The sequence below is a fragment of the Callithrix jacchus genome, chromosome 5 (genome assembly GCF_049354715.1).
Source record: "Callithrix jacchus isolate 240 chromosome 5, calJac240_pri, whole genome shotgun sequence".
Taxonomy (NCBI): Eukaryota; Metazoa; Chordata; class Mammalia; order Primates; family Cebidae; genus Callithrix; species Callithrix jacchus.
In genome coordinates this window covers 39,312,014-39,339,876 of record NC_133506.1, presented here as the reverse complement: position 1 = coordinate 39,339,876, position 27,863 = coordinate 39,312,014, and the positions used below count along the sequence as shown (strand labels likewise).

General features: G+C 47.5%; 1 protein-coding gene across 7 annotated transcripts in view; it reads right to left on the bottom strand.

Moving 5' to 3' along the window:
• TOX2 (TOX high mobility group box family member 2) overlaps positions 1–27,863 on the bottom strand; it is a 162,837-nt gene that overhangs the window by 92,051 nt on the left and 42,923 nt on the right. For 5 of the 7 annotated variants that reach the window (XM_002747569.6, XM_008995957.5, XM_008995959.5 and 2 more), the window contains exon 2: positions 12,349–12,414. The exons of 1 other annotated variant lie outside the window; for it this stretch is intronic. In XM_002747569.6, coding sequence (XP_002747615.3) covers positions 12,349–12,414 — 66 coding nt within the window. Of the gene's footprint in view, positions 1–12,348; positions 12,415–24,092; positions 24,228–27,863 lie in introns of those variants that run through there. One more of the 7 variants, XM_035298663.3, reaches the window with a different exon arrangement.

The window sequence follows — 27,863 nt, the reverse complement described above, 5'->3', positions numbered from 1 at the left end:
TTGCAATGAACCAAGATGGCACCACTGCACTCTAGCCCGGGTGATAGAGCGGGACTCCATCTCAATAAACAAATAAATTTTAAAAGGCTTCCTCGCCCCTTCCCATTATATTTTTCCCATTGCAATCTCCAGCAATTGTTTATGAGGACTAGTGGCAACAATAAAACTCCAGCTACTCAGTTTACACACTGCACAAGGGTAACCACTAACCACAAACTTCCCACCCTTGAGGGCATCCCAGCAGTCAACAGCCAAAGGTCACACTGTGCTAACTTTTAAAGCCTCTGAGCAGTTACAAGGAATGTCACTTAAGGTTTTCTTCAGGGGACCTCTAAAAGGAAGCAGCACAGCAAACTTCCTCAGAGTTCTCCTTTCCCATGGCTCTCCAAGGCGACAGTCACTCTCACGGCCGCTCATCCTCCCACAGCCAGCCACACGCTCCTCTTAAAGCCTCATGCCCCAGCTCCAGTCTGCCGTGAGCACCTTCCCAACTATGAACGTGGCACCGCTGGGTGGCTGTTGGCACAGACCCTGCCACCTCCCAAGCATCACTGGCTTGATCTAGGGCTTCTGAGCCCCTTCTTGGGGCTCAGTATGTACCTCCCCCATTTTACCTTCCTGAAAATCATTTTTTCCACCTATAAAATGGGTATTTTAGTAGCACCTCAGGCTAACTACCATTCACTATGTACCAAGCACGAGGATAACCACTTTGGATATAAACACATCTAATGTATTTCTGCATCCCTTTGAGGAACTTCTAAAGACAAAATTGAAGCTCAGAAAAGTTGGTTAACTTGTCCAAGCTTCCCCAGCCACATGAATCAAGATGATCATCTGAGCCCAGTTCTGTCTTCTCATGTCATTACCTTTATAACCCAGCTCCTTATCGTCATCTCTGCTGGGCTGAAATGTGACACAGAGCCTCCAGCCTGACTGTGGGACCCTCTCAGCACTGGTGTGACTCAGCCAGGGTTGGGGGTGAAGGGGACTGATCCCTTGGCTATAAGTCAACCTGGACAGTCCCTCAGAGATATTCATCCAATCCCCATTCACAGATGCAAAGACCAGAGCCCAGAGGGGACAAATGAACAGTCTGAGGGGACACAGGGAGAGGGGCTGAGGAGAGACCAGCCCCGGCCTCCTGACTCTCCAGAAGATAAGAACCCACTCCCATTCTGAGAAAGCCCTCACATCTGGCCTCATTTCTACTTCTTGGTCATGGGTGAGCTCACACGCAGTGATGAACAATGTGTAAAATCTTTGTTCTCAGACACTCCCCAGCAAAAACCCAGGTCCTACAGGGGATGCTAAGTTCAAGGTGGCTGGGAGGGGGGAAGTCCTTGAAATCACGTGTCCACCCCACTGCTATCCCCTCCCCCAAGCCCTGCACTTCCCACATCGTCATCATTGTTTCCATCCCATTTAGAGAGAGTGAACATTTCCTGGGATTCAATTTCTCTCATAATAGTTGGAAGGAAACAAAACTATATGCCATAAACATTCACCGCATTGTATGAAAAAACATCTTTATGACAGGGGAGGTACAATAAACGCAGACCAAAGTCCTCCCCACCCTCCATTCCCCAGTGTCTTCATGCCTGTGCCCTCAAATATTTAAACATCTCACAGGCAGGAATCAAGAGCTTTACAATAAATATATTTTCGGCCTTTGGGATTTAAAATAAAGATTGGTGAGATATAAGTACCCATTCTTCCTTGGCAGTTTTCTCTCAATGAAAATAAGAGAAGCTAGGCCATTTTTTCTGAGCATGTGTTTAGGGTTGATGGGGGGAGAGCTCATTAGTTCGGTCTGACATATACTCAATTCTCTCCTTATACATTGGATGGGCTTTTCTCTCCCTCCTTGGATTTTATTCTCCAGCTGTGAAATGATATTAAATTTCATCAGATTTGAACAAAATCTATGGTCTTGAAACAGTTTCCTTTAAGGCCCCCCATATTTACTCAGAACTCATGAATCATGTTCTGATAACACAACCATAATTATTTTTAAAGTGTGATGTTTGTGGCTTTAATAGGAAATGCTTGCAAAAGGCCTTTTCTCTTTGATTGTTTGTAATCTTAGCAGTAATCACTGCTGTTACCTTCTCTGCACCACAGCGGGTGAAACACAATTTCATTTTAATATGAATCGTGAGCTCTTCACCCAGGTTTTAATTAAAGCAATAAAAGCCTTGTCATCTTTGCCCTTTACAATGTACACAGACTCAGAGGCCAGAGTTACTCAGACTGAAATCTTAGATTTCAACAGCATCAGGAGGGTCACCTCCCTCTCCATACATTTACTGGGGAGGGTTTTTGTTTCAAAGGGCCTCACGCTCCTCTGCCTCTCTGTGCTGCAGTTTCCTCCTCTGTAAAATGGGACAGCAACAGTCCTACCTACACAGGTAACGTAAGGATGAAGTGAGACCACCCATGGAAAACACCTAGCCCCAGAGGCTGAGCCCAAGGAGGTGCACAGCAAATGTTAGTGATCAGTATCATCATTACTGAGCACTGGAAAAACAGACCATCTACCCTCATTATTCACACAAGGAAACAGGTTCAGAGTGACACCAGCACAAATGAAGGCATGAGAACAGGGCAGGACCTCGAACTCAGAGCTCCTGGCTCTTTTTCCCATTCTGGACATCCGACACTGCCCCCTGCTGGAAGGAGGCTGTGACCTCGAGTGCTCCGGGAACTGCAGGTCTGAGCTCTCCTCTACAGGCTGACCAGCTCCTTGTCTTCTGGCCTCCTGATGGTACCATTTCCCCACCCTATGTCTATGCTTGATCCAAGTGGTAAGAGAAGCAGACCAGGCAACCTTGGGGATCTGTGAAGGAGGGTTTCTGCACAAACATGATGGTGATGCTGGAGCCAATAGCAAGAATCACAAACTCCAAGTTCTTGTGTGTCTGTTGCATACCAGGTGTGGTGCAAGGCACTGAGAAGCCTCATTCTGCAGCATGAGGATGTTGGTCTGTATGACATGATGGCTGCACTCCAGCACACGTTCTGCTGGAACATTGAGAAGGGATGCTACAGGGGCAAGGGGGCCAGGGGCCGCATGATGCACAGGGCTGCTCATGCCCTGTGAGGCACACAGCCAGCAGGTTCACATTTGGTGGCACACACTGCACCCCGGAGGCCTGTGGGCTCCCAAGGGACCACCGCACTTAGTATAAGCTCCTGGAATCTTCATGCTTAACTGTGCAGTGTCATTCCCCCGGCAAACAGCTCTAGAGCCACTGGGATTCCCACTCTAGGAACAAAGTACCATACCCCCAGCCATGCCTTACAGCACACCTTCTGCCCGCTGCCTGCCTCAACAGGAATTTCAGAGGAACCAACATCCTTCTCCCTCTCCACCACCCCATCCATTCAGACCCCTGCTGACTGTCCCTATAAATTCCACCACTCCCAGCCCCAACAGCATCCAGCCCCTCATTCTCCCAGCCTTCAGTTCTGGATCCCAGCTTCCCATCCACCCCACCCTGGCATCCTCCCAGGGCCCTTCAGCTCAGCTACCATGCTGTGCTGGGCTGTGGGCTCTCACCTCCCAGGAGCCTCTCCCCCATGCAGCTCCCTGCTCCCCAGGCACACCAGGCCCCTGCCAATGCCATGGCTCACTCGGTTCTGAAATCACCAGCCAGGTTCCCACCCTGAATAAGGTGTCCTTGCCATCCAGCTGCTCCCCAGTAGTTCTACTGCACTGCAACCTGAGCCCTGGGCCCCCTGTCTTCTCTCTATACACTGCTTAGATTCCCTGATCCTTTAGGTCAGTCTCTTTTGAGCAAAAAAGCTGGTGTGTCCTTCTGGTGCCCCTGCCTGGCAGATCTCTCACCCTGGATTAACCCACCTGTCTGCCCCACAGCATCAGCACCAGCAGCTCATTCTCCCACATCCCACAGCAAATACCCCAGACCTCCCCACCACCTCTCACCCGCAGTCCCTGGCTCTCAGCCCCCAACTCAGAAAACCGACACTTTCAGGTGCAGATGCCCTCTGCTCCCAGCCAACCCATCTACAAAGCCACACTCCTTTTCTCTGCTGTCCTCCACACCCAGCACTCCCAGCTAAGGTCAGAGCTGCCACCTCTGGGCAGGACCCAGACCCTCCCACCTTCTCTAAAATCTTAAAGCATCCCTTAGCCTTTCCCCCTCCTAAACCCGGAGCTTCACCCTCTCTCCTGACACTTTCCATTGACAACTAAACATTCTAAAGACTTTTCTTAAAAAACAAAAATCCCTTCTATGGAATCCTCAATCTCACTGAGCTCAGCCCTGGCCTCGTCCTGCACAGCCAAACCTCTCACACAAGTTGTCTACATTTGCTGTTTACACATCCTCACCTCACACTTCTCACTCCACCCATGGGACCTGCTCATCAAAACTGCTTATACTGAAGCCCAGAGTAACTTCCTTTTCGCTGAGACGATTGCGCACATTTCAACTTTCATCTCACCCAATCCCTCAGAAACGTTTGAGCTAATTGACTCTCTCCTTATTTAAACTTTATTTAACTTTCTAAAGTTATAATAAATTCCCATGGTTTAAAACTCCCTAAACATAAAAAGATACAGTGAAAAGTCTTTTTTCTAACCCTACCCGGCACCTGCAGTGCCCACACCACAGACATGCACAGAGGTACATGCATGTACAGTGCACAAAGCCACTCCTAGCTCCCATATCTCCTTTCAAATGCAAGCACATAGAAATATACATTCTTAGTACCTTTTTGTATAAATGGTAACATGCTGTACTTACTGTTTTACATCTTTTTTTATTATATTTTAAGTTCTGGCATCCACGTGCAGAATGTGCATGTTTGTTACATAGGCACACACAATCGGTAAAAAATGGCTCTCTTATGAATGATTCTTAGCATTTTTCACATACTTAGGAACCATTTGTATTACTTTTTCTGTAAACTATTGGTTCATATCGCCTTCCTTTGTTTTTCTACCAGGGTTTTGAACTGATTTCTAGCAACTTTTTATAAATAAGGGTGATTAGTTCTTCAACTAGGACATGAGTTGAAAATATTCTTGCCCAACTTTCGTCTACTGACTTTACTTGTGCTCATTTGGCCATACAAAAGTCATATGTTAATTTTATATTAATTTAGTTTTATGTTAATTTATGGCCCAATTTTAAGTCCTTTCTTCTGAAGCTTTGAATTGTAGAAATACCTTCCCCACACCAAGGCTGTAAAGTATACCTTAACAATCGTTTTGCTGGTGCCTTAATGGTTCCCCTGAGTATATTTAAAGTTTGATTTAACATTTATCAAATTATTTTTAATTTTTGTGTGTACATAGGTGTACATATTTATGGAGTATATGTTTTGATACAGGCATGCAATAAGTAATAATTACATAATAGAAAATGGGGTATCCACTTCCTCAGCATTTATCCATGTGTTACAAACAACCCAATTATACTCTTCTAGTTATTTTTAAATGTGCAATTATTATTGACCATAGTTACCCTGTTGTACTATCAAATACTAAGTCTTCTTCATTCTATTTTTTTGTACACATTAATCATCCTCATGTCGCCCTCCGCCCCACTACTTCCCAGCCTCTGACAACCATCCTACTACTCTGTATCTTTATGAGTACAATTGTTTCGATTTTTAGATCCCACAAATAAGTGAGAACATGCAATATTTTTCTGTGCCTGACTTATTTCACTTAACATAATGATCTCCAGTTCCATCCATGTCGTGAATGACAGGATCTCATTGTTTTTTATGGCTGAATAGTACTCCATCGTGTATAAATACCACATTCTCTTTATCCATTCATCTGTTGCTGGACACTTAGGTTTCTCCCAAGTCTTGGCTGTTTGTGAACAGTGACGCAACAAACATGGGAGGGCAGATATCTTCAATACACCATTTCCTTTCTTTGGGGTATATACCCAGTAGTCAGATTGCCGGATCATATGGCAGCTCTATTTTCAGTTTTTTGAGGAACCTCCAAACTGTTCTCCGTAGTGATTGTGCTATTTTACATTCTCACCAACAGTGTGTGAGGGTTCCCTTTTCTCCACATACTCACTAACATTTTTATTGCCTGTCTTTTGAATACAAGCCATTTTAACTCTGGTGAGACCATATTTCATTGTAGTTTTGATTTGCATTTCTCTGAAGATCAAGAAGTTGGACAACTTTTCATATGCCTGTTTGCCATTGCAGGTCTTCTTTTGAGAAATGTGTATTCAAATCTTTGGTCCATTCTTTAAATTGGATTATAATTTTTTTTCCCTAAACAGTCGTTTGTGCTTCTATATTCTGGCTATTAATCTCTTGTCAGGTATTTTGAAAATATTTTCTCCCATCCTATGGGCTGTCTCTTCACTTCGTTGACTGCTTCCTTTGCTGTAAAGAAGCTTTTTAACTTGATGTGATCCCATTATCAAAAGATTGTATTTATCCTTTGATAAATTTTAAGGAGCTGTGGATCCAACATCATTTTCCCCCAGATCCCCTCTCTTCTTCCTGAATTACTCTGCCCTTGGTTTCTAAGACTCCAAGTTCTTCTACTCTCGAACCACTCCTTCTTAATCTACTTCACAGCCTTTCCCTCGTCCTCTACTTTGCCTTCAAATGTTGGAGCTCAACATCTCAGAGTCATTGGTCCTCTGCTCTTCTCAGTCTTCCCTCTCCCTCCATAAATCTCCTTCCTCCCAAGGTTTTGACATCATGGCCTGAAGATTTTCAAATTTACTTCGCTCATGAGCTCCAGATTTGTACCATCATCTACCTACTTGAACATCTCCATGTGGTTGAGCCTCTCAAATGTAACACATCCAAGTCTGATGTCCTCAAACCTGCATCTCCTCAGGGCTTCCCCATCTCAGAAAAAGGTACCACCATGCCTGAAAACAGGCTCATGGTAGAAGCCTGAGTCATCCTTTACTCCTCCATTTCTCTCTCCTTCTATGTCCATCATTGTCAAGACCCACCAATTTTATCTCCAAACCCATCTCCAATTCATCTACTGCTTTCCATCCCCTCGCCACAATCTAGGGTAACTAAAATCCTTTACTTGACCTACTACCACACCCTCCCACTTGGTCTCCCTGTATTCATTCTTGTCATGAGAGTTTTTACTACTGCAAATCTTATCATGTCATTCAGTCTGTCTCCCCCAACTCTAACACACACACATAGACACACACACACACACACACACACGAGTTCTTTCAATAATTCCTTTAAAAATGTGAGCAAGCTCTTTAGCATAAGTGTATCAGAACCAAGAGAGTGGAAAACTCGAAACACAGCCAGGAAGGCTGTGATGAGGTGGTGACATTTGCAGTGCCCCTGAAGGAACAAATAGGCATTTGTTGGTTGAAAAACACTAGGGGATTCCCATCAGAGGAAACAATGCATACAAAAACACCAAGTTGTAAATGAGCACAAGAGGTGACCAGAGGCTCTTGTGTGACCAAAGCATTATTTATGGTAATAAAAATAAAAATAAGTCATAGCTGGTTTTTCCAAACTCTGGTGCTTTACATACTCTTAGTTTAGCTTCCTCTGAAGTAAAGCCTGAGAGGGGGACGCCTGTGAAAGTGACTTGATGGAGGAGGGCTCTCGGAAGAAGGGAGGAAGGGAGACAGGAAAGGACAGGGGAGGAGCAGTGTAAGGATCTGGCCTCAGCTGGTGTCTGGCTGGATTAACTGGAGCCCATGAGGAGTTGCAAAGTTGGTCACTCCTTGAGATAAGGATATCAGTCTCTAGACTTCCCCTTACATCCTCTCCTGAGTTCACAGTTCCAATTTTCCAAAGAAGGAGTAGCTGTGAATAGTTAGCAGCCAACACTCACAGCAGCTGAATGATGAGCAGGACCCTGGTGAGGCAGCGACAGAATCCACAACACACACCTCGTTTACTTCTCATGACACTCCAGGAGGCAGGCGCTACTCCTCCCATTTGATAGGAAGCTGCTGTCACTTGCAAAAGGAAATCTGGCCCATGCTGTGGCATGGAGGAGCTGGAATTTGAATCCAGGTTTGCTGAGTCCCAAGCCCACTCCCTTTCCTCCTCACCTCATCCCAGGAAGGAGGAGACTCTTCCTGGGTCACATAACCAGGAAATATCCATTCCCCTAACTCCTGGACAGACTCTGCTCTCAAATTGGAAGAACCGACCTCTACCAGGTCTACCACCCCCTGAAGCTGCTGATGGGGAGACAGCCCTGTCTGAGAAATAGATCTCATTTTCAGGCCACCCTGGCATGTCTGGTAAAAGGTAATCCAAGGTCCACGGAGGGAGAGGGAGTAGTGATCATTTGCAGACGCTAAAGCAGCTATGCCAAAATTTCTGTGGAGACTTGCAAAAACCAGACAATGGAGCATGCATTTGCAAAAGAAACTTCAAGCCCACAGGCCTGCTGTGAAAGTTTTCAAAAAGGGACAGTCAGCTAATACATACCCTAGGGAGCCTCTGTCTCAGCTGCGGTTTCTAAGTAAAGAAGGTGGTGTTTCAGGAGAAGTGTTACATTATAAAGCAGGTTTGTAATGATTTGAATGTTCTGGGCCAGGCATAGTGACTCACATCTGTAATCCCAGCACTTTGGGAAGCCGAGGTGGGTGGATCACTTGAGGTCAGGAGCTCAAGACCAGCCTGGCCAACATGGTGAAACCCCTGTCTCTACTAAAAAAACACATACACACACACGCACACACCCCAGTTGGGTGTGGTGGTGGGCACCTGTAATCTCAGATACTCAGGAGGCTAAGGCAGGAAAATCACTTGAACCCGGGAGTTGGAGGTCACAGTGAGCCAAGATCGGACCACTGCACTCCAGCCTGGGTGACAAAGTGAGACTATGTCTCAAAAAAAAAAAAATTGATTGAATGTTCTGGAAGCAAATGTTTTCCATAAATGGCTTCCCACTCATATTCAGAGCCTTGCATATAACAGGTGCCCAATAAACATTTGCTGATTGGGTAAACCTTGGATATAACTGTATTTATAAAACTTATTTTCTGCCATTTAGAGTGTTTATCCTCTGAATCCTCTAGTGGCTATGAGAGCTTCATTTTACCCAAATGTTTATGTCAATCCTTAATCCAGTAATTGATACAATACAATTCCTGAAGTTGATGAGACAACACATTGTGAGAGGGTGTTTGTGTGTGTGGTGTGAGAGTGTGTGTGTGGGGGGGGGTGTGAGTTCAATAAGCATTCCAGGGAAAAGATAGGAAGGAAATATATAGGATTTTCATCATTAAAGTCTAGAAGCCAGTAGGGTCCCACTGAGCTATAGGGAGCTGTAGGTACCAGAAAAGTCTAAGTTATTTTTCAAATAAAATCAGCATGAATCATATCCTATGTTTCCTACATGTGGTAGTTTGAAAAAGGCCACAATACTTTATAGCCTTTCCCATCAAGAGGTAGAGGCTATTTCTCCATTCCTTGAATCTAGGCTGGTCCCATGACTAGCTTTGACAAATAGAATGTGTTGGAAATAGATGCATGCTTATTTCAAGCCTAAGCCTCAAGAAATCTTATAACTTCTGCTCTTGCTGCTCTGGGAATCCTTCTCCTACCATGTGAACAACCTGGAGCTAGCTCGCTGGAGGCTGAGAGACCATGTGGAGCAGAGGCGAGCCTCCCATACCAACCAGCCCACAGCTGATCTGGCAGTGTATTGCTGCCGCTGAAGTGATCCTAGGCAAGGCCAGAACAACCGCCCAGCTGAATCCAGTCAAACTGCGGACCTACTGAATCATTAAGTAAATAAACATTTGTTGTTTTAAGCCACTAAGCTTTGAGGTGTTTGTTATGCAGCAAAAACTAATGGATACGCTATAAGAAATCTAGACTGCAATTGCAAAATTTGCTCACATTAAGATTGGTTCATGTCACTGGGTAGATTTAATTAACTTCAGAGAATTTCGGTATCTTCTTCATAAAGTCCTAAGTTAGGGAGACCCTCTTGGTGACAGCATAAAAGATTTAGAAAGACCCTCAGGAAGTCCAACCACCTTGTTCCACTGTTAGAGACACTGAAGTTCAGAGAAGAGCAGGGGCTACCATCACTCATTACACAAATATTTCCTGAGTGCTCTCAATGTTCCAGACACTATGCTCCACTGTAATACACAGCATTGGACAAGAGAGAACAGATCCTTTCCCCATGGTGGTCACAGTTTAGGGAGGAAATCAGGCATTAACCAAGTCAGCACAAGATAAGTAGATGACCACAGTGACAAACAACAAGAATTAAAAAGACCTGGTGCCATTTAATGAGAATCATGGAAAGGGGACCTAATGTGGAGGTCACAAAGCGCTCCCTGAAGAAGTGACATCTAGGCTGAGGCAAGTCAGTGACAAGGCAAGGGAAGCTTGTGGAGCTCTGAGTGTGAGCTTCACAAGTTCAAATGCCAGCTCTCATGCTCCCTGGTTGAGTCACCTTGATTGAATCAGCCAACATTCTTGATCTTCAGTTGCCTCGTCTATAAATGAACTGAACGATAATGTCTACTCATACTCGAGGCTGTTGTGAAGATTAGCTGAAATAAACATTGAGAAAAAGGTCTTTGCAAGCTGCAAAGTATTGGGGAAATTGTTGAGGATATGACTGTTAATGGTTTGGGGAGGGAGACATTTGTTTGTACCAAGTCTCCTCTCCAAAGGACTGGGCTCCCCTCTGCCCAGGCCTGGAGCAGACACAGAGTCCCACTGAGTCCCACTTTCCCTTCTTGGTGGAAGGACATTGCCAATGCTTTCCAGTAGGTTCCAGAACAGAATTCACCATAATATAGTTCTGAAAACCAGGGCTCAATATGTTACCAAAATACTATCCAAACATTGTGAAAAGGCTCAGATGAGATGTCAGGGCTAACTCTGGTCTGCTGAGATGACCACATTTCAATTGATTATGTACAATTAAATGCCATCAGTGGACTCTTCCAAAATAACCACTTGCATGTCAATGCATGCATGGTGCGTGCCAATGCAACATAAAGACAGTTTTGCAGCCGCAGCGTGATGCTCACTCAGAGACTGGCCAGAGCGGGGCATGGTATGGCGGCCCCAGCAGCAGGAGCGATCCTACAGCAGAGCTTCCACACCCCACTGAAACCACAGTGTCTTTCTCACTAGTAGTTCTCCCTAGGGCCACAGGCCCATGTCTTACTCATCTATGGCCTCCATGGGACCTGCCACAGAATAGGGGACATAAATATTTATGAGTTAATGGGCTTCTATTTCCCCAGCTGGAAAATATGTGTCCAGCATGATGGCTGAGGGGCCACTTGGACTGCCATAGTCCCCCAGTGGTAAAGACAGAGGGTAGAAGTCAGCTCCAGGGCCAGAGTTGCCCTCCAGCTTCCCAAGTTTCCCAGCAGCTGTAACCCTCCAATCAGTGTCCTGAGCTGGTCCCTCCCACCCAGCAAGCACCATCACCTAGGGAACCATCCTCCACAATGCCATGCCTGCAGTGAGAAAGAACACTCCCTGGTATCACATTCTGCAGTGACTCCCAGGGGCCCCGGCCTACAGTAAGGAGCCACCCTGGCATCACATGCTGCAGGGATAACCTTCCCCAGGATCCTGCCCTGCAGTGAGAACCCTCCCTGGAGTGCCAGCCTGTAGTGAGAACCCACCCTGGCATCACATTCTGCAGGGTGACCCTCGCTGGACCTGCAGCGAGGACCCTCTGTGGCATCAGAGTCTACAGTGAGGATGCTCCCAGCTGAGAGAAACATTAATTTTCAAAGGCCAGGATCTCAGTGGAAAATCTGATTCCAACTGGCATCTTTGACCCCCAGAGGGCCGGGATGGCGTTGGGACAGCCTTGCACAGGAAGCCTCTGCTTCCTTTGCCTCCAGCAAGGCCCTCAGGAAGCCTCTGCTCTCCTCCCTTGTGCCCTGTCCACAACCCTCCCCTGTGGCCTTCAACAACTCCCAGCAGGCAGCGAACAGTGCATGCCTATGCATGGGCGTGTGTGCATCCAAATTAGAACATGTCTCCATGGGTGCTGTGCGGTGGCAAGAGGAACGGAGCAGCAGGCACCTCAACTCACTCCTGCTGCAAAGCTCCCCCAAGCATGGGGAGTGTGGGGAAAACATTTCAAGTTTCATCAGGTTCCCAATCCATTTTAAGCCAACAGTAGCCAGGTAGTTGATTTACAGAGAACACGACAGTCCCACTTTGACTATGCCTTTTAAGGAGACTCAATTGCTATTCTTGATCTTTCAGAGTGGGGACAGTAGTGGGTTGTGCTGGTCCCACTCTGCACCCCCCACCTCCACCCAGGAACAGCTTGGCTCCAGCCAGCCCAGAGCTTAGACCCCCATTCAGGGGGGATAGGGCACCCACCTGGCTGGTTGACAGGAGCTCTGGGTTTCCGTCACTCATCCCCACGTAGGCACTGTCACCATCAAGCTAGAACAGAGAGAGAGGGAGAAGCAGCTCTGATTAAAATACTCTCAGGAAGGCACCAGGAGGGGCAGCCAGAGGAGGCCAGGGGACTGAATGCAGGGACTGTGGGGGCTACAGAAGCCAAATCAGAGCCCAAGATGCCCAAGGCTCCATTTCAGTAGGGCTTCCTCTAGGATGGAAGGAGCAGCCCCTGTTCCACGGCCCTCAAGTGCTCAGGTTCATGCTGTTAAACACACTTAAAATGAAAATAGGAAAACCTTTCTGTCCTCTATACCTTGTCCATAGACACAGCAGGCTGCCTTGTCAGGCGCTGAGCTGCCCATCCTTGGAAGTATGCAAACACCTCCCTTGACCAAAATGATATCAGGTGACCAGCTAAAGCTGGAATCCCATGTGCTGGGGGAGGCCAAGAACACCAGAGCCTTGGGATCAGGACAGCCTGCCCCAGACATGCCCTCTGAGTCTGCCATTCTGAGTGGTTTTGCCCCATCGCCTATGCCATCCCAGCCCCTAGGGCCATGATAGGCCATAGGCAGTGAGGACTCGTAAAGACATGTACAGGAACTACATCCTGTGTGCAGAGAAGCTGCCAAGTCTGGATTCAGGAAGAGTTCCTTTCAAATCAGCCTAAAATTCAGGAGCAGGTGCAGGGAAGAGATGTGGGCTCTGGGACCCCTGCCTCCCTCTTTGCCCTGAAGTATGGTCTCAAGCTGGTATCTCAACCTCTGAGATTCCTCATCTGTTAAATGAGAATGATGCCTGTAGGCCCCTCTTCATAAGATGTTGCACGGTAGAGCACTTAACTCAGCATATTATCATGGAGAGCACTTAATTCGTTAGTTGCCTTCCCTTGAGCTAGGTGTCTTAGATAGGGTTCCCTAGAAGCAGCGCCTAAAGCAAGGGTTCAGATGCATGTGGTAATTAAGGCAGTACTCCTTGGGAATAACCTGTAAGCCTGGGAGGCAAGCCGGACAGGAGCGGATGCAGCTAAGCAAGGATGTGGTCTTGGCTGAAGACTTCCCTCAGCCTCTTCCAGTGGGGAGCTCTGTGGCACGAATTGTACTTCAGTGTTTTAGTTCCAACACGAAGCAAGGGGAGGCTGCTGTAGCCCAGGTTAGGAAGTCACTGGCCATGGGCTACCCTTAGGGGACATGTGGAGGCATAACCTTCTGAGCAAGGGGGTCCCCAATTGTCCAAGGACAATCCTTCAGGGAACTGTACTGGTTGTGAGCCATGTGCAGGCAGCCCGAGCTCAAGGCAGATGGGAGATGTCTGTGCGGGTCGGGAAAGGGTTCTGGGTGGGGCACCAATAGCAAACAGCCATTTCATTTTAATTGAACCATTTCTGTGTTAAGATATATTCACATAGCTCAAAATTCCAAGAATACAAAAAGCAACACTACCCCATCCAGCCATCCACTGTCCTTCTCCAGAGGCAATGTCTACCAGCTTTTTTAAATCCTTTCAAAGACCGTCTACGTATACACATTTTAGAGTCATTTATTCTACTCATGACAGCATGCTATACCGTTCTGCACTTCCTTTTTCTCTTAGCAACACATCATAGAAAATGTTTTATATCAGAACATAATTCTTCCTTCTGTACCCAGGATTCCACACTATGGATATAACACATACATTTAACTAGCTGAGCACACGGGTAGTTGCATCATTGCTAGTCTTTTGCTATCCCAATATTGCTCCCATAAATATTTTTGTGCATCCGTCATTGAGCATGGGTGTGAGTTTATCTGTAGGATTTATGTGTATAATTGCTGGGTCTGACCGTATGCACATTTGAAATTTAGACAGACATCACCCAGGGCCCTCACAGAGGCTGTAGAAATCCACATGCCGCAACCATGTGAATGTCAGTTTACCCAGCCCCTTTCACTCAGAGAAGCTTTGCCTGACAACTGGCTCAGACGCCCGTCCCCAGCCCTTGTGGGCTAAGAGCCCACCACCCTTTCTACCACCATTCCTGATGCCTTTACCCTGCTTTCCCTTGGTCTTTGTTCCATAGCCACTGTTACCTTCTAGCATTCTCTATATTTGCTGTATTCATTGCTTACAGTTAGAGTCCTCCTACTAAAATGGAGGCTCCCAGGAATCAGGGACCTTTGTCTATTTGTACCTTGATGCCTCCTAAGCTTCTAGAACAGTGCCTGGCACAGAGAAGGTACTCAATATATGTTTGTCGAATAAGTAAATAAATCAGCCACTACCACATTCAGATTGCCTCTGACCAGGCCTATCTTCCCATCTAGGCAGTTGGGTTGATGGTTGCACCAAAGAGCCTCCCCAGAACAGGGACAGGGAGAGTCCCACACTGACTGCTGGATGATTAAAAGACAAGGATATTTCATGCCTAGACTTTGGGCACTGACCCCAAATGCAGGACTCCATCTACCACACTGCATCCAGAGCTCATGCTGCAAGACCCTGCTCAGAGGCTGCCTCCTCCAGGAGGCCTGCCATACTCTCATCTCCTCTGGCTATTCCTCTTACAGAATAGACTATCTCCACACTTGTCATCTGTCCCAGAGTGGGAGCAACACGGAGGCTGGAACTGTGTCCTGGTCATCTCCAAATCTCCCAGAGCCTGGCAGAGGCTGACATTAGGGATGGGGCTATAAATTGGGTAGGGGAGGGGAGCTTTCAGTAAAAGCTCCTGGCTACGTGACTTGATGTGTGACCATGGTCATTGATTATTTTGACAAAAGTAAAACTTTTAATAAACCACATGTAACTTTTATGTAGACCCAAATAGAAAGAATTGGAAATGGAGGAGCATTAAGTTTAATGAAGTGTTTGAAACATTTTATAAAGCAACAGTAATCAAACAGTATGGTATAGAAATATGCGTAAGAAACACAGGGAAAGATATCCAAAAAACCTTTGAATGGTCACCATTTATCAGTTGCTGGCGAGAACAGAGCCACCACAAGGCAGCGGCCACCATCTGCTTCATTCCCTGATACGTGCAGTAGGCAACCAATAAATATTTGGTGACTGAATGAATAATCCTGGCACTGAGCAAAATGCTTTACATAAAAGACCTCATTTAATTCTCACAATGACCCAATGAGGAAAGTATTCTTTTCCCTGCTAAGACCAAGGAAACCGGTGGAGAGAGGGTAAGTAGTGGTCCAAGATGACACAGCTGGTGAGAGATGGGATTTAGGAGACCTTTGTTGGATTTCTTCTGCTTGGTCTGTCCCACTAGCTGCAAGTGCATTCACAGCAGGGACCAATGCTTTTCTAGATCCTACTATATCATCAATAGTCTGCCTGGGGCCTGCGCATAACAGGTGCTTGGCAAGTGTGTTAGAGGTTCAGGAGAAGGAGGAATCACCCACAGAGAGTGGTGGGAATGGTACTGGAGAGGTAGGGCAAGGGGCCTGGTCTCCAACATGAGCGTGTTAGGGGCAGGCGAGGGGGAGGGCAGTGGAGTTCCATGAGGTCACCAGAGCCTGTCTTATTCATTCACTCCTTTATTCAACCAGTGTCTAAGAAAGAGCTGCCGCGTGCTGGAATAAAGCTTACTTCTGGCTTTCAAGAGGCACTTGAGAAGTTGGCAGAGGTTCCCAAGGCAGGGCCTGGGTCTCCTCAGTTCAGTTACCCCTGGGCACCTTGCATGGTGCCCTGGAGCCTGCTGGGCTCAGGACCAGCTGCCAAGCAGCCAAGAAGCCCTGAGGAGGCGAGGAGGCCTGTTCTCTGCCCACCTCTGCCAGGGCTCCACCACACTGGAACCACTGGAGGGAATAGAGAAGTAGTTGGGGGACACTGAGGGTTCTCAGGCTCCCCCTGGCTTTGCTTCTGTGGCTCTCGGGCCTGGGGCTTGCCCCCTCAGCCCCTACTCATTTGGGACCCTTTCTGGGGAGATGAACTTGGAAGTCAAGGGGAGAAGTCACAAAGTCACCTCTGCCCTCAGACACAGCAGGGCTATCTCCTCCTCCACATGCGTACAGACAACATCAAAAACAGCCACATCTACACCACTGCAGTGCATACACTGAGTGTGAAAAAGGTATATGATGCACACCATGTGCACAGCGTGGGCAGCACACATATGCACCACAAGCCCACGTCACACAAGCACAGCCTTCAACACGGAAGCATTCAACTCACCCATGTACCACGTCCACGGGTAACACAAACCAATGCACACACAGCACAAGTGTGAGTGTGCACGTATCAGAGACCCTTATACAACTGGGTACACAATAACCCCAGCAGGCACACAGAGGAAAGCAGGGTGTGCCCATATGTGTATAAATATGCCATGCATCTGCAGCCACTTAAAGTAAGTCACATAAATGTGAGCACAAACACTGCATGTGCATAGACATACAAAGCAAAGATGCACATGAACTTAAATTCAATGCATATTTCACAATTTATCAGTTTCTTAGTCAAAAATCCTTTTTCACACCACACAGCCTTCCCTACGCTTTAAATGTGAGAAAAAAAAAATGTAGGAAGAAACAACAGCTTAAGAATTTCCATGAACGCCAGGAGAACATCCTCTTACCAGTGACTGGAATAGATTAATTTTCCCCATTTCATATTCTAATTATAATTCCTTTTCCCATTGCCATCTTCAGTCCTCATTACAGCTGGAAGATTGTTCTGCAAAAGCCAGGCCTTCATCTTCTCTTCCCAAGAGTTTTGTCATGGAAATGAGTTTTGGAATCTGAAAGAACCCACATTTTTGCAAATATCGAATGTGAAGGGATAACCCTTTCATGACGGCCACCAGAGTCACAGCTTACAGGGGCTTCTAAGGAGTCTCTATCCCCTACCTCTCTTTTCCCTGTGTGGTCCCCTCAGGGAAAAGAGTTCCTAGGCCCCTATTCCAACAGCCACCCCACAACCTAAGCTACACCATGTTCCCCCAAAGGATTTTTTTTGTTTTGTTTTGTTTTTCAGGAAACTTAGCAAATCGGCAGCCAACGGTGAAGAGCCCTGATCTTAGAGAATCAGATCCCAGGTCCACCCGTGCCACCTTGGGCAAACTGCTGAACTGCTTTAAGCCTCAGTTTTCTCATTCTAATGACCACAGAGTTACTGATTCATGATAGGTATAAATAAAATATTTATGGGATGAACAGATGTGATAAGTGGGTAGATGAATGGATAGAAAGGAAGAATGATGTAAAGGATGGGTGGATGAATGGATGGCTGGAGAGATGATGGATAGAGCAGTGATGGACAGATGGGTGGTAGGTGATAGATGATCGGTGAATTAACAGATGGGTGAGAGACTGTACAAATTAACACTGTCCAACAGAAATACAATAAAAGTTACAAATGAGACCCACATATATAATTTTAAATTTTCTAGTAGCCACAGCTTTTTTATGGAGTACATGAGCTGTTTCAACACAGGCATGCAATGTTGCAATGTGTAATAATCACATAATGGAGAATGGGGTATCCATCCCCTCAAGCATTTATTCCTTGTGTTACAGACAATCTGATTATACTCTTTTTGTTATTTTTAAATGTAGTAGCCACAGTTTTAAAATATTAACAATAAAATTAATTTTAATGATATATTTTAACTTAAAATATTCATACCATGATTCCAACATGTAATATAAAATGATTATTAATGAATGGCTTATTAATGAGATGGAGGAATGGAGGGATGGATGAACAGATGAGCGGTTGGGATGGATGGATGGGATGGCTGGGATGAAAGGGAGCAGTGGATGAATGGATGGATGAAATGGGGTGGCAGCGTGAGTGTGAACAGACAAGGGTATGGGAAGGGTACTGGGATGGCAGATGAGACGAACACAGATGGGGATGCCTGGATGTGTGGGTTCCTGGGTGGATCACATGGGTTGAATGGTTGGGTGAAATGGATAGGTGGGTAGAAATATGAGTCTGGTATTTCCTTCTCACTCGATTCACACTTTCTCTGGACAATGTCATGGCTACTCATGGTTGCAACATCACCAATTCTCAAATCCTCATCTTCAGCCAAATCACCTCCACATTCCAAGATATAGTTTTCTCCCCGGCTGTCTCCCCATTTGCCCATAAGCACCTCAAATTCAACACCTCTAAGCACTGAACTCATAACATGTACATGGACTTGCTGTTTCTCCAGCACTCCCCTGTCATAACAGAAACGGTCACCTTCCACACAGTCCCACAGTCAGTACCCCTGGGGTGACTCTGGTCTCCCTACCATCTACATCCCTCTGATTCAATCATATGCAACAGCCTTCTGCTCAGCCTCCCTCAGAGTACACTGCACTGAGTGTGAACACAAAGGTATACGATGCATGCAGTATGCACAGCATGGGGGCACACACAGGCACCACAAACTCATGTTGGTATGGATACACATCACACGATCCCTCTTACACCTTGGCTATCACTAGCGATCTCTGGGCAATCACTTTACTCCTCAGATCCAAACCCCACAGTGACTCCACGTCACTTAGCCTATACCCAGGACCTTCATGACAGCCCTGAGTCTCAGCTCCTGCAGGGTCCTCAGCATAAAGGGAGTCTCCAGTGCCCCCATTTGTTTTTCTTTTGAGATGGAGTTTTGCTCTGTCACCCAGGCTGGAGTGAAGTGGCATGATCTCGGTTCACTGCAACCTCCACCTCCCAGTTTCAAGCAATTCTCCTGCCTCAGCCTCCTGAGTAGCTGGGATACAGATGTGCACCACCACACCTGGCTAATTTCATATTTTTAGTAGAGATGGGGTTTCACATGTTGGCCAGGCTGGTCTCAAACTTCTGCTCTCAAGTGATCTGCCTGCCTCGGCCTCCCAAAGTGCTGTGCTTACAGGCATGAGCCACTGTGCTCAGCAAGTACCCCTACTCTTACACATCGTCCCAGCATCATCCTGGAGCACTCTCCCTTTCTCTATCTACTGAAATCCACCTCTTCTAGGCCTTTATTTCTGGCTACAACGCCAACCTTAACTGTCTTGCTGTCTTTTATAAACCCATATTCTTGGACCTAACCAAAAGCTTCCATCTAAAATCAGCTTTGGACTTCATTCAACTCCTGCGTGCAGTGTAACATACTGGGTGACAGCACTGATCTGGTACTGACTCCACTACTTATGAGCTCAGTGACCTTGGCTTTAACTTCACTCTGCCTCCGTTTCCTCAACTACAAAACAACAATTATGGCAACTGCATTCCTACCTCATAAGGTTCTTGGTATCTGCTATCAGGTATCAGCTATAAGTTAACATTATTAAGCATTATATTACAGATATTAACAATTTTTGACAGGTGCTTAATAAATGTTACCTATTATCATTGTTATTATATATCAGCTCCTATCCCCTTATCAGCCCCCATCTCCCTCAGTCTAGCAGATGACCTTGTCTCCTCCATCGCTGAAGAATTGAGGCCATCAGATACTCCCCTCAATTCTCCCAAGCTTCCCTACATTATTTATATCATGCTCATCTCAACTTCCTTTCCTTTAGTCTGAAGGAGTGTCTCCCTTCTGTTCAAGGTCAGCCTCTTCACCTTGACCCTGTCCCTCCCATGTCCTTCCCATTCATTCCCACTCTTGGTCCTGGGTCTAAGATCTCATTCAAACGTGCCCAGGCAAAACGAGAGCAGGCAGTGCCTTTGTTGTATCATGCTCTGGGCACCTATCCTGTGCCGAGGAATATGCTCCCAGCCACCAGGGATCTGCAAGTGAATTTTGCCACCGCCCCTTAGGAAATCTATGCAAATAGATCACCACAAAGGCACTGAAAAGAGATCAAAGCAAAAGGACTTGGAGGCAACAGTCACTATTCATTGAATGATGTCCTGTGAGTGCGTACTGTGTGCCAGACTGCGTGCTAGGTGCCAGGCGTGCCAGAATGATGACACAGCCCCTCACTTCAAGGAACCTCTAGTCCTTGGGAGAAGATGACAGCTACAGAGGGAGAACAAAACCTTCCTATTCCCCAAATCTACAAAGGAAAAGACATTCTTTGACCTCAGTCCCAAGCTGCAAACAATACCAGCTTAAAGCTCATCCTCATTGGTCATGGAGAGCTTTACAGCCCACCTCTGAAAGTCAAACAGTCAATAACAGTCTTATTCCCAATAGCCACATGTCCACCATGGAGACAGCCAGCCGATCTCGGAACCTCCTGCTCTGAAAGTCCTCCTATCCCAGGACTCTATGCTTCCCCGATCCCTCCACAGATCAGCTCTTGCTTGATTTGGGGAGACTACCTCTGCAAAGTATACCAAAGAATTCAGCTTCTTGCTTCTGATGTTGAATGATGCCCTCTTCTTTGACATATGTTACAAGGGCCAGGATAAGGTTGGCCAAGTGGAGCAGAAGCAAGGCAGAGGGTCTTTCAAGAGAAGCATCCTGAAAAAGTGACTTGGAGGCTCCATGATGTAGGAAGCACAGGAGGTGACCCGGGAAGGAGCAGGGAATATGACATCCAAAGCTGCTGCGAGCACTGGCCAAAGAGCACCTACTGTATACCAGCCCTCAACCCAGAGTTGTGCCCAGCCATCTCATCGGAACCCCCTAGAAATCTCAAGGCTGCCATGAGCAGCCCCACTGTTGCAATGAGCAAGGTGAGGCTCAGAGTGATTGAGAGCCCGTCCAAAGCCACCCAGGAAGTCCAAACTTGGCCTTGACCCCAGGTACCAAGCAGTAGCTGTTCTGTAGAAACTGTTGCTCCCCCTCATTTACACAGAGACACAGATCAAAGAGCAGGGATGCACAGCCCTCAGCCTAGTCAGTCACAGGCACTGAGAGAAGCGCCTCACCGAGATCTAAAGAGGAAACAATCAAAGCAGCATACACTGCTCCCACCTGCCCCACATCGGGCCATGAGAATGCTCATTCTGCACAAATAAGACACGTCTCTAAAGAGAGGTTGCAGCTGCAGCCTATGTCCCGCTGAGAGTGCGGTTTCACGTGGAAGTCTCACAGGGGGTCAGGAAGACGCTGCGGGAGGGGTCCAGGCAGAGAGGCCAGTACAAATGGAAGAGGAACAGGGATAGAACATGGCCAAGGAAGCCTCAGTCTCAGCCTGACCCGGGCCCTGTACACAAACTCCAGGCCCATCACCACTTGGAGAAACAAGATAGCACAGTGGATACAAACACAGGCCCTGGTCCAAGTGCCAGGGTTCAAATCCTGGGCTTGTTGATTTCAAGCTGTTGGGTTTTTTTTAAAATACTACATTACCGTGTCTCAGTTTTCTCATCTGGAAAATGGGTATGACTGTCATTTGGATTAAATAAATTAATATATGGAAAGTGCTTAGAACATTGCCTATCTTTATTTTATTATTGAATCCTCATAAGAAAGCTGCCAGCTGCTGTAACTACCTCTCTTCTGTAGATGAAGAAACTGAGTGGGGCTTTGTGTAAATCTCTGAGGTCTTCACCATGGAGAAGACCCTTGATGCCTGTGCCCACTGTATGTAATTTGAAATACAATTTGCAAATTAAAGTCATTGTAAGAAAGTCCAACTGTGAGGGCCAATTTTTCCCAACAATGACTTTCATGCTTTGTTCCCAAAATATCAGATATTAATCTTTCTGCAAAAATGTTTTTCTCCTGATTGGCGCATCTGCTTTGCCAGGCACAATGCACATTCGTATTCTGCCTGGTGATAAATCCAGATAAAATCCTCCCCTACAACAGAGGCCCAGAAAGCGTAGGGGATCTGCCTAAGGCCACACAGCCAGAACACACTGGAGCTCAGTCTGAAGTCCAGGCTGCTGGCTCCCAAGAGTACGCCCTGGCTTCCCACCCCCACTGTGTCCAAGCCACGTGAACCAGAGAAGGTGACCTCATGACTATGGACCTGGGGCCTTAACTATCAGAGGCAGGGCCAATGCCTTGGACACAGCCTGCCACAGGAGCTGGGAATGTGCCTTGTAAGTGAGCCCAGTGCGGTGGGCCCCTATGGGACCCTTGTCCCCACTGCCAACAACAGTTGGCCTGGATGGCACCACCTGTTTCAGTCAATGAAAGACATTGAGGTGTGTATGTGCCACATTTTCTTTATCCAGGCTATCTTTGATGGGCAGTTGGGTTGGTTCCAAGTCTTTGCTATTGTGAACAGTGCTCCAAGAAACATACGTGTGCATGTGTCTTTATGGTTGAATGATTTATAATCCTTTGGCTATATACCCAGTAATGAGATTGCTGGCACCTATATACCAAGGAATACTATGCAGCCATTAAAAAGCATGAGTTCATGTCCTTGGCAGGGACATGGATGAAGCTGGAAACCATCATTCTCAGCAAACTGACACAAGAACAGAAAGCCAAACACTGCATGTTCTCACTCATAAGTGGTTGTTGAACAATGAGAACAAATGGACACAAGGAGGGGAACGTTACACACCAGGGCCTGTCGGGGCATGGGGGAGGCTAGGGGAGAGATAGCAGGGGGTGGAGGGATTGGGGAGGGATAACATTAGGAGAAATACCTAATGTAGATGATGGGGGGATAGATGCAGCAAGCCACCATGGCGCATGTATAACTATGTGACAAATCTGCACATGTACCCCAGAACTTAAAGTATATTCATGAAAAAAAAAAAAAAAAAAAAAGACATGGAGGGGTAGGGTGAAAATGGCAGTGGTCACTATAGCACCACAGATGAGGGCTGCCAGGCACCTGGGCTCCTCTGGGAAGTGGGAATCACTGCCCCCTCCCTCTTGGCTCTAACTATGCTCCTTCTAGACCGCACCATCCAGAATCGTGGCCGCTCACCACATGTGGCTTCTGAGCACTTGAATCATGGCTAGTCCAAAATGAGATGTGGGTCAGTGTGAAGTCCACGCTGAATCTCAGACACTTCAGAGCAGCAATGATGACGATGGCAATGAAAAGGAGTGCAAGATACCTTGTCAATGGTTTTATATTGATGACATGTTGGAATAATATTAACATTTTGGATATACTGGGTTAACTAACATATTAACATTAATGTCACGTGTTTCTTTTCACTTTTTTCGAACGTGGCTATTAGAAAACTGAAAATCACGTATGTGGCCTGCATTGTATTTCTACTGAGTAGTGCTGGCCTAGCCGCTGTCCTAGTCATTACCTGCTCCTAACCCAGAACCCCAGAGACAGAATAGTTGACATCAGCAATAGCCAAATCCATTTCTTTGTGATAGATATGGGAGAAATGGGATTTGCAGGGAGAGTGACGTGTTGAAGGCAAGAGTCTGGTAACAAGGCATTCACTCATCCAACAAATGTTAACTGAGGCCCTACTGCAAACGTTAACCGAGGCCCTACTGCAAACGTTAACCGAGGCCCTACTGCAAACGTTAACCGAGGCCCTACTGCAAACGTTAACCGAGGCCCTACTGCAAACGTTAACCGAGGCCCTACTGCAAACGTTAACCGAGGCCCTACTACGTGCTGCTCTGGGTACTGGGAAACAGCAGAGAACACAACAGAGGGCCACATCCCAGACTAGGGCTCTGCCATGAAGCCAGTTTGCAGGCTGGGGGTGAGCATGGTGATGATGCAGGAATCTCTCTCCTGGGATCCTGGGGACCCGGGCAGCTGGACTCAGCACCAGGCCCTCAGTCCCTCACAGATGGTTGGATCACAGCTCTCATAGGCTGTAGGCAGAAACTCCAGCTCCAACCAAAGCAGATCTGCCCCCAGGACCACCAATTAGTCCCATCCCAGTGTACTCACCAGCTGCAGCTTCCCAGAGGGCCTGGCCTGATGGGCAGGGCAGCTGCCTGGCATAGCATGGCATGGAGGCCTGGCAGGCCTGTTTCTTCCTTCCCTGGTACTCACACGCGGTCTGCATTACTGCAGATTTATGGCAAAAATTACCCTCTCTCTCAGCTCCATTTAAAGCCATTTGGAGCTCTCTCCCATCCCCGATTATAAATCTAATTGCACATTCCAAACAGACAAGCGCTCATTAAGCTTTAATTATGCACATGTTGTTTTCAACAAACATTTTCATTTGGCGCTGTGAGGGGGAACGGTTCAAAGAGGGCTGCAGACACTGCCTGGGGCTGGAGGGAGTGGGGGTGGGAAGTGGGTCAAGGTGTGGTGAGATGAGGCCATCCAAGGGGCAGGGCCAGGGCCTCATCGGATTGGGCTCATGGCTTGAAGGCCTTTCCCTGGGCCCCTGCTGTGGGAGATGCCAACGTGCACGCTCCCAGCTGGTCTCACCTGCACTCCCCAAGTCCCCAGAGTCGCATCAAAGCTGGGCCCAGAGACCTCTCCCATGACAGAGCAGAGGGAAGAGAGGGACCCCCAGTTTCAGCTCAGAAGGATAAAACCCCCAACCTAGAGCCAGTTTCATCAGAGCCTGTGGGCTCATCCCTGCTGCCACCCACCTGCCACAGTGCAGCCAGAGGCCTCTTCTTCAGCACCGTCTTCCCTTCCCTCATTCATTCACTCATTCATTCCACAACCATGGACTGAGCATCGGCTGGCTCAGGCAGTGCAGGGGCTGTGGGGACCATGACAAGTAAGGACTCTGCATGGCTCTTCCCAAGTCACTCATCAAGTCCCATCCCCTCCAGTTGGGAAAAGTTTTAACTCTTGGCCACAGCATTCACTTGAGCATCTGCCACCTGCCAGCCCAATGGTCCAGGCTGCCTCCCACCCATCATGTGCCCATCCCCTCTTCTGCCCTTCCAAGCTCCCTGCCCAGACCAGACTCTCCTGCACACCTCATCCAGGCCTCTGCAGCGGCCATGTCTCTACCTGAAACTCCCTGCTTTCTCTCTTCCACACCATTCATGCCCATTCAACTCCCATGCTGTCCCCTCCCAGAAGCCACTGCTGATACTTACTCCTGGGCTGGTCTGGCCATCCCTCTGCTGTGGAGGCACCCCGTAAAACATGTGTCAGACCCTAATACATGCCACAACATCACGACAGCCACATGTCTGACTCCTAAGACCTGCCTGTTCACTACATCCCGAAACACCATCACCTTCAAAGATTGAAAAGAAAGGCATCGCTCACCATGTGTTCTTGGAAAAAGGCCTTCCCCTTTCTAGGCTTCAGTTTCCTCATTTGTACCTGGAAGGGTTGAACAGGGGATGCTCTCTGGCCCCTGGGCCATTCCATCAGTTTTAAGTTTTATGGTCTGCCCAGGAGCTAGGCCACCTTCTTCCCACCTAAAGAGCAGGAGGATCCTCCAGGAGCCATGGAAGTGACCAAGACACACCGATGGTGCCCAAATGGTGCATACACAGAGGCTGGGAGACAGGGGTAGTGGAGAACCCAAGGCCACTCCTCAAAAAGCTTACAAAAATACAACCAAGAGAAATCAGCATGTGCTTTAAAATGGCAATCAGATTCTGTTCGCGTCTGGATGGCCACCTGTTGTTTCAGAGCACGTTCCCTGGCACAGACTCTGAGGCTGAAATCTACAGCCAGGAAATGTACTGGGAAGTGCTATAGGGGAGTGGGGGAGCAGGACAGGCCAGAGGGACAAGCCAAACTGTGATGCAGTCACAACGGAGGCCTCCGCCTTCCTAAGGGGAGCTCTGGAGCTTGGATGGCCCAACAGAGGTGTCTCAATTTGAGCAGGGAGCTAAGCGCCATGTATCCCCACACAGACTGGCCATCACATCCGGGATGCCCAGGGCATCCCGGGCAAAGCAGTAGCCAACACTCTTAAGCAGCTGACAGAATGTGTGGCTGGAACCAAGGAGGGACCCTGGTGACACAAGACAGCATCCACTACAGCTACGATCATTTATTCATTAGAACAAACTCGGTGCAATGGTTATATCGCACTGAGATGAGCCAGGTACTCTTAACTGAATGATAAGCATCCACTCCCGTAATCCTCATGACAATCCCAGGACATAACAATCCCAGGAGGTAAGTTACTGAGGCTCCCATTTTACAGATAAGGAGACTGAGGTCAAGGGAGTTTCTGTAGCTTGCCCCAGGCCACACAGTTAGGAAGGGGTGGAGTGAGGATTCAAACCCAGGAACTTCAACTCCAGAGCTTACATTCTAAGAGGAGGCTGTGCTGCTGCCAGGTCTTGCCCTGTTACCTCCCAAAACATGGCACTGCCCAGCTCCTGGCTCCTGGCTCTCCCCAGAGGCTGTGCTGCGGTCAGCAGTCTAGAGCCTCAGGTTGCCCTGTGCTGCCAATATTTGTACTTGACAATTATCTATCATCCAAGCGGTTGGGAACAAGTCCCAAAACTGATTCTTGCCAAAGACAATTAACTAAAAACCGCATGAGCGTACGTCGGGTGGCACTGCGGTGTGGGGGGAACGCGTGTGAGTGAGACAATGAGCAGCAGATGATGTGGAAGATATTTTCTCCCCAGCACTACAAAACAAGCCCTCAATCATGCCACAAAGGGCCTGTATTGTCGGAAGGGAAATATGTCAACGACAGCGTTCGATCGTGGAGCAGTTCATAAAGAAGAAGAAAAGACATCTTTGAAATTGTAATTTGACCTAGAAAGGTTTTTCTAGGTCATCTGAACTTGGCATTTATGCCTCTAACCCCAAAACCTAACACAGACAAAGTGCCAGGTTCACTTCCTTCTGACAGTACCAGATAACACAGGAAATGGTATTTGTAAACACTGTTGATATATTTTTAAGCGCTGTCTCAACGTCGGCCTTTGGGCTGGGAGCTGGAAGAACGCTGCTGTAGCACAGCTCTGGAAGCAGGCAGATCTAGGTTCAAGTCCAGGCTCTGCGTTAAGCTGCTGCATGGCAGTGGGGAGGAATCTCACCTCTCTCGTCCTCAGATTCCTCCCATGGAGAACAGGAATGGGACAGGCAGGGTTTTGCATGCTACCTAGCAGTGTGCAGAGAAAAGCTAGCTCCCCCTTTCATCCCAGCTGCCTTCCCAGGCAGAGAGCCACCCCTCTGTTCTTGACTAGTGAACCCCTCTGACCCAGATCTAAGCTCTCTCCTGGAGACCCAGGAGTGGTGGGGGGCAGGGGGGCTCTGTCCTAAGTAGGCCTTTTCTCTCCCAGAAAACAGAGAGAAAACTGCACCCCAAGGCACACTCCAAGGCAGTTTATTTATCTTAAACTCTGTTTAAGATAAATAATGAGACCTTGGGGCTGGGAGAGCTTTAACCCTCGGGCTTCTCAAAATCCCACTAGGGAAACCAAGGCCAGGGCTGATAGCCCACCATTAAACTGCCACATTGTTGGGTCCCCCGAGCCTGCACCTCCAGAGGCAGCCAGATTTAGCTCAGTTACTGTCAAGGCCCAAGCATACTGTCTGTCCCAAGCCCTGACCTCAGTGCCTACAATGTACCTGGCCACATGCCAGGTACAGAGGGGCACTAGGGACCTAGAACCAATTCCCAGGGAAGCTCAGGTCCACAGGGAAAATGGGTACCTGCATGGCAACGCCCAGGGTGATAAAGCACTAAGGTGGAGAAAGACTAGGTGAGAGCAGTTGGTACGTGCCTGTCAGGTAGTGGGTCCCAAGTAAGCAAAGGTTAGGCAG